The sequence below is a fragment of the Cygnus atratus genome, chromosome 4 (assembly GCF_013377495.2).
Source record: "Cygnus atratus isolate AKBS03 ecotype Queensland, Australia chromosome 4, CAtr_DNAZoo_HiC_assembly, whole genome shotgun sequence".
Lineage (NCBI taxonomy): Eukaryota > Metazoa > Chordata > Aves > Anseriformes > Anatidae > Cygnus > Cygnus atratus.
Genome location: NC_066365.1, coordinates 7,030,550 through 7,045,457, shown reverse-complemented (window position 1 = coordinate 7,045,457; position 14,908 = coordinate 7,030,550). Strand labels below are relative to the sequence as shown.

The following is a 14,908-nucleotide window of genomic DNA, read 5'->3' as shown; positions in this document are numbered from 1 at the left end:
GCAAGCAGTTTCACAGCCAAAAAAAGAAATAAGAAACTTACTTCAATGCTGAAGTACCCTCTGTCCACATAGTCCCCCAGGAAGAGGTACCGCGTGTTGGCAGGAGAACCTCCCACTTCAAATAGTTTCATCAAGTCAAAGAATTGGCCATGGATGTCTCCACAAACTGGAAGAAAAAGAAAAGAAAGAGCTGTATTCAGTTTCACCATGCTACAATCATCTTAGACACCCACATTCTGAAGTCAGTCTCTCTTATAAGAAACATGTTATGGCAATTTGTGCATCGTTAAATGATCAGTGAGAGCTGGCAGCTGTTCAGCAGAAGCAGTTTTTCTATGACGTGCATCCACCTAAGTGTGCAAGATGCTACCAACTAGAGGAGAGCTATCAAGCAAACCTGACCAATATTTATTTCCACAGACATCTATCCACACCTGCTGCTGCCCAGCAGAGCACACAATACTGGCAATAGGAATAAGATGAGCCAAAGAAGGCCTGAAAAGAGAAAATGCTGAAGCAGATTTACTCTTCCTTTCACCATCATGCCTCTGTTCATCTCAGCCCCAGATGAACAAGGCCAGGCTTTCTGGGAAAGATGAAACATGCCAGTCCTGTGTATGCTACTGCTTCATAACTGACAAATTTTGGACTTAAGGTTCCTTTAGAACTGGAAGAAACCATACAAAAAATGGCCTGCTTGCTTCTCTAAAGCATGTCTTAGACAAGACGACACAGATTTTTCATGCTTTAACCTTTACCACTTTACGTATCCTTGCATAATTATGATTTGTTTCACTTCATTACAATGAAGTCAACCTAACCAGCAGCACCTCTAAAAAGAGCAGCTCCCAGGACACCAGGCAGGGCACAAACGATGTGCAGCCAGGGCTAAGCAGAGATGCCTCTTTTTGTGTCTCACACTCAATAGATTGGCTCTGCTATCTTGTGAAATTTCATACTCACTAGCGGGTGATTTCAAACATCTGCAGGAAGGAAGGCAAAGCTTTTGGAGTCCCCCATGGAAGCTTAACTAACAATGCTGTGTCAAAACCTGGTTTGTTTTGTTTCCTCTACCCAAGGGAAGGGGAGAAAAAAACAAAACAAAACAACCTGGCCCCAGTTTAGGGCCAAGTCCAGGCCTTTTCAGGCAACAAGCTTTAAAAAAGAAAAATGTTAACAGCCTTAAGGCCTGAAACTGAAAGAGATAAGAGATGGAAGGAGAAGCACTGCAGCTTGGTCCCCCAGGAGAGTGGATGCAAAGGAGTTTAGCCTACGAATGTCTGTCAAACACCAGTCTTAGGTATGGCAATATCCAGACCAATTTTGGGCTGCTCCTGATTAAGTCTTTCCTCCAATGCTGTTCTATTCCCAAGGTGAACAACATGTCGTGGTTTAACAAAACTGGTTTGTTACCATTGGCTTCTGGGGATTTTCACAAGCTTCTGAAGCAAAGTGGCTTCCCTTTCTCCAGGCCTTTTTGGTAAGCACAAAGACACCTGCACGAATCTCATTCCTCCCACTTTTAGACTGGGTCTCCCTTCAGCGACTCTAAATATTCTGATTTGCCAACTGGAAGGGTGATTACAAAGAGACCGAATAAAGCAAGGGTCAAAGATGTACCTTATCTTGCAACAGCAATACAACTAGTTTACTGCTAACTATAAATTCAGAAGACTTCAGATGCTTTCTTTGATTTTTTTATTATTTTTGTATTCAAGCAGTACTCGTATTTGAGCTTTTATTTGGAAGTCAATACTGAGGTCTTGTACCATCACAGATGAATAAACCTCAAATTTATTTCATGCCATGGAGAAGCTGAAGTCACATCTCCACATAGATACAATAGAACAGTATAGACGATACAGAACAACAGTTGTAACACTAAATACAACAGCCTTGCAGTGCAGTGCAGTCTCCATGCTTCGTCTTTCACTGCAGTTCATTTTCGCATTATATTGTTAACTTCCATCGCTTTTCTCTGAATGCCTACATCAACAATAGGACTGATGTAACATTGTCCTACCATCCAAAACCTAACTAAATAAAATCAACAAAACAGAAAAAAAATCATTGATCTTGCAGTCGCTGTTTTCATGAATATTTATGTGAAATGGGTGACAATTCATAACTGCTGGCTAGCTGAGCAGTTTTCCGTGAGAGCAACAGGGTATTTTCAAAATGCTCTTATCACCACTGAATTACATTGCATAATCTCTTTTTCCAAGTCGATTTTTTCCCCCATGAGTTTTAGATGACAGCCTTCATGTTGAAGCCATCAACAGCTAGAATTTCTAGCTAAGAATAACAACTGCCATAATTTATGCAACATAAATACTATTTAAATCCTCAAGTAGTACAAAACCACTCCTATTTCTTTAAAAAAATAAAATGTGTACCCCAAAAGGAAAAATATTTTTATCGTGTCTTCATTTGAACATGTTCATCCACGAAACCAAAGCACAGTGCCTGACTGTACTCCTCTGCATGGACACTGTGGGAAGATTACGAACATGTGTCGCGCATTGATGGCCAGGCAATCTGCTCTCCTAACTTCCAACAGAAAAGCTTTTAGTTATATAACTGTACAGTTCTCCCAATTATCGCCCGCCCCCATTTGCTCCAACCATAAAAAAAAAAAACTGAAGTTGAACGAGACTGAAAGATTTTAGATGGATTTAACTTTTGCTCTTTCCCAAAACCACCAAGAAAGAAGGCTAGTTATTTATTTATCTCTCTGTATGTGGACAGGTAAGTACACCGAGGCCATTATAGAGAAACCAGCACAGTTAAAAAGCTTTCTCCAAGTAGCTACACGTCCACGAGCTTGTCACGAGTCAGAAAAGCAGAGAGCAAACCGGTGAAGAGGACAGAAATAAAAACCGCAGAGCCTTGCAACCCCACAGCTTGCAAAAATTCTGAATCGGACTGGAGAATCAATAGCTGATGGGAACTCCAGACGTTCTACACACAGCAGCCTATTCTTTCCAGGCTTGACAACAGATCCAGAAATACGTCCAAGAAAAAAAAGAGAAAGCTAAAAAGCCCTCGAGCTCAGTCTTGCCAAGCAATTGCAGTAGTTCCAAAATAGAAGCATAACATCAGTAGGTAAAAGCAGTGGGAGCAAGAGAAGATGCTCAAAATTAAGAGTTAACACAGATTTAATTTTCAGTGAGATCCCAGAATTCCTACCGAAAGACCACAGTGTTACATACAGGCAACCCAAGCCAATATTTTGCTTTGGAACAGCATGAAGTACTTTAAGGATCTTACACTTTCCAGGTCTGAATGTACAGACCTGAAACGTCCTTTGACTGTGAAGTCTGGGTACCCACGTTCTGACGGGTGGTCTTATTCGGAAATAAATTCAAGAGCGATTTCTTAAGAACTGTATGCAGTTTGAAATCAACTGCTTTAAAGCTATAGTTTTGCCTTCTTTCTTTTCCAACTCTAAACCCATACAAATCTCCCATCTGGAAGATTTCCCAGGCAGCTGAATCAATACTTCATCTTTCCTTAGGTGGGGACAGAAGAGATCCAGCATTGTATTTCCATTCATAAAGGCAGAAACATCCATCAGCCATAGCTCTGCTGTGTCCCTTCAGGTCTTTGAGCTTCTGATCGCTCGCACTCTTGCAGCACAGTCCAACTAACAGCCTACAGCAGAGGTCCACATCCACACCACCTTCCCCCTTCATGTTACAGACGAAAATTTTGAAAGCCCAGTGATTGCTGTGGGTCTGTGTTTATTCTTGGACAAGCATTACCACTGGATCTCTGGTTCCTTTCAGTTTTACTGAAAACTTCCCTTTGTATACTCTTTTGGTATTGGAACACTAGCTATTGAACAACCTATTCTGCAAAATATGAACATTTTTTCCATTAAATGATAACAAAATAAAACCTCTGCACTACAACAGCACAGTGAAGCAGGAAATTCAATTCTTAATGAAAATCTCCAGGATCAATGTACTTATGGATTTAAAGTATGAACACGGGGGACATAAAGCACAGTTTGTGTGTGTGTGGAATTAACATTAGAAGCAGCTGTGTTTATACAAAAACAAATTCCTCAAAAGGAGGAATACTGTATATGGTATGTCTTCTGTTAGGACTGCCCATGTTTTCCTGTATTACTGGATTCCTGAAAGTGCCATCGTGTCATGACACTAAACTGATTTTTATGTTCATCAGTTTGTAACTAAATCTGAGTGCCTTTTTTTTTTTTTTAACCCCCTCCCCAAAAGGGACTTTTTCATTTATCCAGTGCTTTACAACCTTCTTTGTGCCCTTCCATTACCACCTGCACAACAGCAATTTTTCTAACAAAGCAGCAACGCTTCCTCCAATTTACCATTCTCAGCACCAAGCTTCAGTTCTGGCCCCAAGCTTGTTAACCACGAATTTGTGTATCTGGATAATCTGATAGTGTCTACCTACCTAACCTCTCGTGGCACCAAGCCCACAAGTGCACTACAAGCTACGTGAAGAAAACTAATTTTAGATAGTTTTACAGTCATCTACTGACTTCATTGAGGCAATAAAAAGGTTTAAGAAACACTGTTTATTCGGGGACTCATTAGAAATTTACCTTTGTTGAGGAAGTTTTCACAGATAAAATGGGCCCCTCCAAAAGATCCAGGGTTACAGGACTGTCCATGCTATTACTGGCACTGTCTCCTACTTGTTATAATGAGTCCTTTAATACACTACGCTTTCTTGCACTATACCACCAAAACTTGTCCAATGAAACAGTGCGTAATACCATTTTAATATAAAAATAGGGATTGGACACAAAGGAGAGAAGGTATTCTCTTTTTTTCTTGTAAGAAATTGTCATCCTAATACAAATTAATTTATGTTTCGGATGGCTTCACAGAGAGGATGTCCCTCTGAATTATGTCAATGGAACAACAATAGTGAACCAGTGAGTTAAAGCTGCACTAGCAGTGGAGGAAGCCCAAAGCTCAGCAGTTGTATTGCCACACTATTTAGAGAAGAAAGTGGCAGAGTAGCAATTTAGATTGCATTATTATTGGAACAAATAAAAGTCTGCAAATGCTCTTCAGATGTCTTAGTTCACAGAAATAATGCTCTTCACTACATACAATCTCAGTCCAGAGACAATTATGTGCAGTTTCCCACTGCAGTTGAAAATTAAGAACAGAATGCATATTCATAGTACATTGAACACATTCAATTCAAAATTTTTCTGTATGTACGAGCTTGGATATACTGCACTTATTTTCACATTTATCATGTAATTATTTAATTGGTATGAATTATGGTCCAATAGTAAGACGCTATTAGTATTTCAAATGAATTCACATTCCATGTACCACAAGATTATGTTGCCTCTTCAAATAGCATCAGGGATTAGCAGCAGATATGTAACACTCCATCATCAGCGTCAGAAGCAACATCTGCAAATTCATATTGTTATAACAATTAACAATAATGAAACAAAGCTACCTTTTAAATTTGAAACTAGCACTGTGTAGGGAATATTATGCATTGCTTGAAAACTTGTTATTTTCGTTCACTAAGCCAGGAATGTCTTTGCACAGAGCTCAAAGAGATTGTGCTTCAGCAAAGAAGCATGCAATTCTTTAAATCTAGAGGGAGAAAACCACCCTATTGAGTTACACTGCAGAATGCAGACTGCAAACAGGTTTTCTTCATACACTGCTCAAGTGTAGCTACTCATGGTTCCACTACTCGGTACGTGCTTCCAAGAGCTTCCCATTTTCCAAGGACCTACAAGGCCTTACCGACAAAGGGACGAGCACACTGTAAACCTGCACATCTCTGAGCTGACTCTGTGGATGTTCTGAAAACCTACTGCATTCATCCAGAGCTGCTGGATAACGTGGTAAAGAGGCTGCACACCCCAATGAGGAGTATGCCCCCATCCGCTTCTCCAGGGAAGCGGTCTGTAGCAATAAAAAGTTACTGAAGGCTGAATGGAAAAGCCAAGTGAGAAAGGAGCACGTACGAGCAAGAGTGGACACACAAAAGGAAAGCAAAAACAAATGGATGAAGAGAAAGAAGTGAAAGACTGAGCTTAGCCGACTGATAAATATGAGGAAAAACACCTGCAAGAGCTATATGCATTAAATTGTCAAAAACTCTGCTTCAAGGAAAAGTACTGCATTGCTGCTGATGGGTTCAACTGCTAACCAGAAGGCTCTCATTTTTCCTGAGATTTAAGAACAAAGACTTCTATAGAAGTCACGTGTCCTTCATAATGCAATCTTTGAGTTTGAAAGAACTTCATTTCCAAGTGTACCTACTTCAGACAAACATTATATGTTGCCACAGCAGTATGAAATATTTTAAATGCCACAGATTTGTTCCACGCAATTTTTTTATTGCTAAAGATTGAGAGATTTTCTTTACTTTTTGGAGAATGAGGAAAAGTACAAAATAAAGGAAGGAACTCCAAAAATTTTGATCAGTAGCCGCTCATTGTAACACTACTCAAGACAAGCCCAGTGGTTACGTTATATATATTACTTTACAGTCACACACTTTTATTTCTCTTCATGTGTAAGTAATGAAGTCTGCAAGTTCTTTAATTTGAGTCAGAAGCATTTAGACAGCTCACTAGGTAACATATCATCCTAAGAAAAAATCTACTAGACTTGACACAATGGTCTTTCATATGAATGTTTGTTATACTAAGTGTATTTAACAGCATAGCTCTGTAGTTCCAAAGGAACCATGATTTCATTCATATCTGTATCTGCTTATCTTACATGGTTATAATAGGCTTTCATGCATCTTTTTCTTTCACTTCATGCAAACTGATGAGTTGATCCTACTAGGGACAATTGGCGTTAATAAAAAACTGCAATTAAATATTTTTATAAAGAGGCCTGCCTTATCGAAGATAATGCCAGAAACCATTAGACCCTACAGTGCAGCAAAGGACACCGCAAACGGACCATCGATGTCGCAGTTGACAACACTGTTTGGTTGCCATCTTTCCTTCTTTGTACTGAGCAAAACCAAGTGTCTTGGGAAAAGCTGTTTTCTGTGCAACAGAGGAGGATGCTGTACCACATTCTGGTCTGTGAACAACTGAAATGCTAGTGCCTATAAAGATCAACCCACACTCACTCTTGGTAATAAGAGTTAGCTTTCTCCCACCATCCCCTGAAGGCTAGAACAAATTAATGACACTTGATTTGGAAAGGTAGAGTGAAAGAGAGTGGGGAAGGGAAAACATTGCATCAGAAAAGACCTTCAGGACAGCAGTCGGTAACATTCTCTAGGGAAGGAGAAAGCAAAAACCCAAGACACACTGCAGCAAACTCTTCAGATGTTAAGGCTACAAAAATATCTTCAGCAAGAAGTTTTTAAAAATAGCTCTGCAAAACTACTTTCCCATTTGCATCATAAAATTACTTGCAATGTCCCAAAACAACAACAACAAAGGTATACAAACCTGGCAAGCAGAGCAACTTTCTATACTCAGGAGATCACCAGAAACAGCAGTTCTCAATAAACAGCCTCTACCAACTGCTGTAAAACCTACACCAGCAGAGAAAAATCCCCTCGGCCCCAACTCCTACCCCACCTGCATTTTTCAGGAGACCAAACAGGTACCACAGCAGTGAGGTGGCAAACAGAGACTTTCAATTCCCAGTCAAAGCAATGTAGCAGTAGAAATGGGATGTCGGTCTAGTGAATTCCCCCAGCCCACACCCAACTGCTGTAAAATCAGTGGGGAAAGGTCCTCTCATCACTCACACACCAGAAGATGCTGAATCAGGCTGTGGGGAGAGGACCAAAACAAGGTGGGAGCAAACAGCATTCACTCCCATGGGCATCAAAAACTACTGGCTCTTTCCCTGCCACCCTCCAAGGTCAACACTGCCCCTGAGCATCTTCCACAGCAAATGGAAAAGCAAGCACGCTGTCATCGTCTCTTGTTAATGCATCCTCAGTATCAGCAAGCAATGCTTAATCCCCAAACAACCTCATCAAAGAATTACTTGCGAGGAAAGTGCTTCACTGGTGTATGGGCTAGGATTCCCAGTTCATATCCTTAGACCAAGGTTATTTATAGCAGTAGGGAAATTCTCTTATCCCCAGTTTTACAGACATGAAAAGCAAAGGCCTGAAGAAGCTTAATAATTTATAAGGTCACAAGCTCAGTCAGCGGAAGAGCAGGGATAGCCAGAGAGGGAATAATGCATCCTCAGAGTGCTTCATCCAGTCTCACCAGAGCAATGGACACCTTTCTGTAGAGGAGGAAGGTCCTGCACAAGAAGCAGGCACAGACTAGCCTTGCACAGTGCTCCAAATGAAATGGAGGGGAAGACAGAACAGGGGAAAGGGCTTTTGAAAAAGAAAAGCTCTGATATGCTCGTTTGATCTTCTTAAAGTAGAATTTCAGAGCATTATTTCCCTAGCAGATTGCAATCTAATTATCTTCCAAATACCCAAGTATTTACAAGATTTTAAAGGTAGCAGCATTAGCATGTCAAGCTTCAATATATCAATGCCTGGCATCTAAAAACCTAACCACAAAAAAAAAGTGATGTTCACGTTGGCTTGTAATAAGTATTTTCCATTTTTACCAGAGAATATTGTGTTGTCACAGTCTCTTTATTCTAAACCATAACTAATTTGCTTTATGCTCCATCCCACCCCCAACTTGGTGTTTCATTAAGAATCAGAAGCAGTATTCTGTGACAAAAAGCATCCTTCTTCCTTCAGCATGACAGTCTGTCTTATCAATGGGAGGTGAACATTTGCTCAACATGAACCAATGCATTTATTACCCTTAGATCTGTAGCACTCTGCCTGCATTTCACAGAAACAGCCGTTAAAGGAAAATAAAAATAGTGTCTCTCATATTCCTGGGCTTTTAATAAGCAACTGGCAGTATCAATATGACACTCGTATGCACCCTTTCTGGCAGGAGACAGCACGACTAATTTCTAAGGAATGCTGTGAAATTCAGCATTCGGCTTTAATGACCTGTATTGAGAGCCATGGGAGAAAAGAACAGGCAGTGAGGGCCTACTGAGCTTTAACCTCAGCTTGTGCACCCATGTCTTTAATGGGCTCCAACTATTATTTTATTCCAACAGTTTTTTACTACAGGTGTTCATACGCTAAGAGGCTACCTCCAGGACAGTGACTGCATAGGGTTAAGGAAAGCAAATATTTTCACATTTTTAACTCAAGCCACATAAGATGACCTTTTCAAATTACAGAATCCAAATTCCACAACCAAAATCTTATACAAAACTCAAGTAAAATTAACCATTTATTAAAGATTATAGAGTACTTATGTTATCCAGGAAGTACTGATGTTGCACTATGCTGAGAAAATGTAATCCTCTGTGAAAAAAAGATTAAATTCTGAGAAAAGAGAAAGCTCTCCACAGTAATTTCTATCCTGGTAAAAGCTCATCTTACAATTATTGAAAAGAAGAGTTGACCACATTAATTTCTTCTTGCTGAAAACATATGCCTAAACATGATCTTGAGTAGGTGGTAAAATTCATATGCTGATTCTAATTCAACATGACTATGTTAAAAAGGTTGTTTGTTTCCAAAAAGCTAACACTGATTAAGGAAAGACATGTTATGCTCTATGGCAGACTGGTATGAGCATGGACAAAATTGTGCAAATGGATTTGAAACTGATGAAGAACAAAATTATGTAATAGCTGGATTTTTCAGCTTTGCAGAAATGATCTTTAAAAACAAATGGTATAGTAAATATATATATATCATCTTAAACATAGCACTGAAAAAATTAGCCCATTTAAAAAACTTATTACTTAATGACAATTATGAAAATGAGCACCTCCAAAAAAGCGAGACTGATGAACAAATTAGCCACCTTAACTACATTTCTTCCTATAACTTTGTTATTAAGGATATAAAAGAGTGGACACAATCTCAGCAGCACTCTAGTATTTGGGGTGGCAACCAGGCAGATTTGGGCTAGGTCGTGTGCCTTGCTCCTCAGGCAAACTAGGCTCTCTCTCCCACTATATCAAACTGGCTGAGGAAGAAAAAATAAATATGTATGTATGTCAGAGGGAAGAAGTATTATTATTTTTTTTTTTTGCAAATAGCGGCCAACCACACCCTATACAGTAAGCTGTTCTGGGAGGGAGCAGAGTACTTCTATTCATAAACAGAGGAAAGAAGACAACGTCACCATCAAAAGTACTTTGCAAAGAGAATATTGGGTGAAAAATACTCTATTATTATACTGAATTAGTCTTTATGGTCTGTAGTCTTATCAGTAATTTCAAATGTGAAATCTTTTCAGGTTTCTGATTTAGAGTTATCAGATGCATTTTTAATAACTACAGACCAAGCATTCCAAATAGAGGTAAATGTTTAAGTATCTTACCAATCAAACAGGATTTCACTGGCATTTGACTAGGATAAACATTGCATGCGAATCAAGTGTATACGAATTAAGCATCTCTGTCCAAGGATCTCCATCATCTTACTCTTTGCACTTGCAGGATCAAGGCCTGCTTCAATTAGCCTCATGTGAACAGATCACATGTACGTAAATACGCAATAACAACACATATGGCCTGAAAACTCCCCCAAACACAGCGCCACATAAGGAAAGTCATCTCACGGACTTGATATTTTAATGAAAAAATGTATGTACGGAGAGCAAATAAACTCCTGAGTCAGCTTTTGTAATACTGTATATTGCAACAACGTGATTTTCAGGCAGTTCAGAATTTATTAATTCTGATAGGAGCTACGTGATTATTTCTTCCACAGCACTTCCCAGACTATCTAGTTACAAAGAACAAAATCCCAGACATATATAATCTAAATATGAAACAGTATTTACACGACCTTATGATTTTTTTCCCCAATATCATATATAACCATTTTAATGAAGCCTTTACAATAAAGGAAGTATCTGATAATACAATGCTTTTCTTCTTAAAGCAACATTCAGAAGCACATGCTTTTAGCAGAAAACACAAAAAGAAAATGCAAGAGACCAGCAACCGATTCCCTCAGACACCAGCTCTTTTCTGAGAGCAATTCCAACAGTAAATGTGAAAGAAGCAGAAACTAACTGCACTGTGCATCAGAAGAAACAATTACCATCCTTTACTGCAAAAATATTCAAAGTTGCTGACAAAAAAAAATGCATAAAACCCCTCAAATATAGATTTTTGCAAACTGAAACTACACTGCAATTGTAGGTGCGTGTTCCTGATGGCAGTGGCCAGACCTGTATGGCCATACCAAAAGGCTGCCATAGCAATACAAAATAAAGCCTTTTATCGATGTCACATTACAGAGAAGTGCCTAGCGCTGCATACTGCTGCTCTGCTGACTGCTGTAATACCCAAACCAGAAAGTATTTGGGCCAACTTAATGCTACAAAATGCCCATTTCCTTGCTTCTTTCTTAGCTTTGAGAGCGGACTTCAGGGATGTGAAGACACACAGCTTCACCCTGCACCCACCGGCATTGATTGCCAACAGCTGCACAAGCCAAATCAGTTTCTGCTCCACTTGATCAATACAACCCTGTCATCTGTTACAGGGATTTCTAAACTACATCGGAGTAGATACACAACTTACTTCCTAAATTTTCATTTTGTCAAGTCATATTGACCAAGGGAAAGCTTGCCAAGAGAAGGATTGCCATTAAAGTTGCTTGGCTGCTTCCAAAAGTTTGGGAATTACCTATTGCCTTGTCTTTTTCCAGATGTACCGGTCAGTATTAGTGCCGTAAGTCACATTGTCCTCTCAGCACCACGACAGTATAAACAAGCTAAACCTTAGTTCAACTCTTCCCAGTTCAGGGACAAGTTCCAATCTCTTACACCTGTTGGTTTTAATAATGAAATTACAGATAAACTTAAAATATGTCAGCCAAGGAAAACTTTTTTTTTTTTTTTTTTTTGACTTACTGAAATCATTTCTGAACGTGTCCCTTGTGCTTGTTCTTCTTGGAGGATGGTGCACGAACTGATAGTAGACACAAGCAAAATACTCCGGCTCTTGTAAGACATTACGTATTTAAGGAGTACAGTACTGCAACAAGACTACTACTCCCAGTGCAATAAGACAAATCTGTATTTTAGCAGGAGATGCTTACTGTTCAGAACCTTGCTGGGTTAATATCTGCTGTATTTCCACAACACACTAGGATAACTAAAGCTAAGTGTGCTCTGTGATCATTATTTCAGACCACAATGCATATACTCCTTTGAATATTTTATGTAACACTGTTCTATCACAGCATACAAGAAAACAATGTCTTAATGGGGCAATAAAAAGATGACCATTTTCCTGCTTCTACTCCATGCAAGTTATGTACTGGTCATTTGTTAACCCAACACAATGCAGTGACTGAAGAAGTCAAGCCCTTCTTTCATTAGAATTTTCTTCTTCTTTTTATTTTTTAATTATTATTATTCTATATACATATATATATATATATATATACACACACACACACATTTTAACTCTGTTCCTCTCTAGAGTGACTCATTTTTCAGAAAAAAACATTGTCTACTTCTGGCTAAGATAAAACATAGTATTATCAGTTCAGTTCATTCCAAAAATGTTCTTTTCAACTACAACTACTACAATACTAACCCCAAACCCTGCTTATAGTTTGCTTCACTTTTGTCCTGCACACATACACAGACAAATAAAAAATGATAAAAAAAATCAAGCTGTGCTAACCTGGTCAACTCCAAGCAAAACCACAAAAAAGTGCACCCTCCACTCTGACTACGATATCACTCACTAGAACGGTGAATTATCACGGGGAGCTGAACGTTCATTAGGAAATAAAAACTACAAGCAAAAAAAAAGCCAAATGAAGAGAGCCAACTTTCTCATGCATTCAGGAAAAATATACTTAATCCCGCATCTGTACCATTTCTCGTGCAATAAAACTCCTGTCACTAGCAAGGAAAGAAGTCGACAAACAAAGCTCCATCATCTTTTCAAGAAATAATGTTTTTGTTGCCCCCCCTCCATCTGCCTCATGTTTATAAGCCTTTCTTGGTATATTGAAACTTCCAGATGCTTAAGTTTTAGGACTACTGCTACTACTGCTAAAAAAAAAGAAATGTTTTCAAGAGTTGAAACTGGTGGTTATTGTCTGTAAAGCCATGGTTTTAAGAACAATACCCCCATTCACGCAGTATAAGTCAGGAAGCCCAGGCTTCAGCATCTAGTAAGAAATCAGAGCTCCAACATGAGCTCAACAGGCTTTCACTACAAAAATTAGGTCCAACCAAATTTCCTTTGTTTACTCATTTATTCATTAGTTCCTTTATCTGCCTTGTTTATTTTCTACAACACGTATGTACCTTACCTAACCTGCTCCCTTACAGGAAAAAAAAAAAAAAGCTGACCTGCTATCTTCTACATTGACAACACATTTTTAGGATGGAAATTGTCTATGCTCATCTTTTACGTATGTTTCTAGCTACTGCAGTCCTAGATGTAATAAGCAAGCAAAAGATTTTATTCCCAAGAACATGCTGTCTTGATTTTATGCAATCTTTTGCCCACATTATACATTCCTCTATGAAGCACAGTTTCTGCTGCTGATTCTCCGCCGTATTAGTTAGCACGACTGATTGGTCAAATTTGGCTCTCAGCAGTCCAGCAATTCAAGGGAAACCATTCTCTCGTGGATTTGTTACTGTCAAGTGAAAAATGTGTGCTAAGAAAAAAAATGCACTATTTGCACTTCAGTGGCTTTTCAGACTACTCCCCCTGGATTGCGATAGCAAGGTTATTGAAGTGACTGCAAAGCAGAAACCTTGCAGGCACATAAAAATAATAAAATTCTAATGTATTCATATGTTTGTTAAAGATTGTCTGCACTTAACTGAAACTTTAGATATTGCTTGGCAGTCTCTTTTTGAGCCTCTTATCCGGCCAGGTAATAAAAAAAATAATACCTCCTGGATCATAAACCTGTATTTATTACACCCAAATGTTTTCATGGACTCCAAAGGTTTTACAACCTATACTTTCATGGAAATTTTAATGATTTTCCTGTATATACATTTTGAATTGAAATATTTGTTACCAAATTTTGTACACAAAAACCATTAAAGACCTTAGACTGACAACATTTGATCTGCTGCTGCACATAGCTTGCTAGAAAGCTCAAGAGCATGTGTATCAGGAGGGAAAAAAGAGCCACCAAAACAAAAACTTTATATATATAAAAAAAAGCAGGACGCATAGTCATGTTTAAAAACATGAGCCAGTACAGATAGGATCTTATCTTCAGAAAACAAGCAGGTAAGGTAATTGGGTCTCAGAAGATCATCACCCACTAAAGAATGTAATTGTGGGTGTGTCTTTCTGGTGTGTAAGAGAACACGGGAGTGTCTAATCACAGGAAGCTCAGTTGATGAATCTGCTATGAAAAAATACAATTCAGGAAGAATAGGCTTTCAATCTTTTTTTCCTTCCTTTTTATGCAGTCTCAGACAATACATGATTTCTAAATACAATCCAAAAATAAATATTCTTTTAACTCAAAAGAAAGCACGTAGATCTAGGAAATACTTGAGTTTTTTCATCAAAGTAAAAAGCTATATAACAGAGCCAGTTAAGTATGAAAACATCAGTATAGAAGATGAGTACACATGCCTTGGCATAGCATTTTATCAAGACTACAAACGAATCTCCACAACCACTGCTAAGAAGAAGAGACAACGCCACCTTTCATAAATGTTAGTACTTTGTTTAAGAATTATTTAAGTCTAAAAGACTAAGAGCTAAATACATGAAAAAAGTCCTCTTGGTTCATGTCACACGTCTTCAGCTTTGATTAAACTCTTATTTAAAAGACACTGTGAAAATGGACCAAATGACAAAATCTAAAACTCTAGAGCTGTTTAGACAACTTC

General features: G+C 38.6%; 1 protein-coding gene across 1 annotated transcript in view; it reads right to left on the bottom strand.

Annotated features, from left to right (window-relative positions):
- Window positions 1-14,908, bottom strand: part of PPP3CA (protein phosphatase 3 catalytic subunit alpha) — a 198,460-nt gene that overhangs the window by 59,795 nt on the left and 123,757 nt on the right. Inside the window, exon 3 of the mRNA XM_035540680.1 lies at window positions 42-166. Within this exon, the coding sequence (XP_035396573.1) occupies window positions 42-166 (125 nt within the window). The remainder of the gene's footprint in view (window positions 1-41; window positions 167-14,908) is intronic.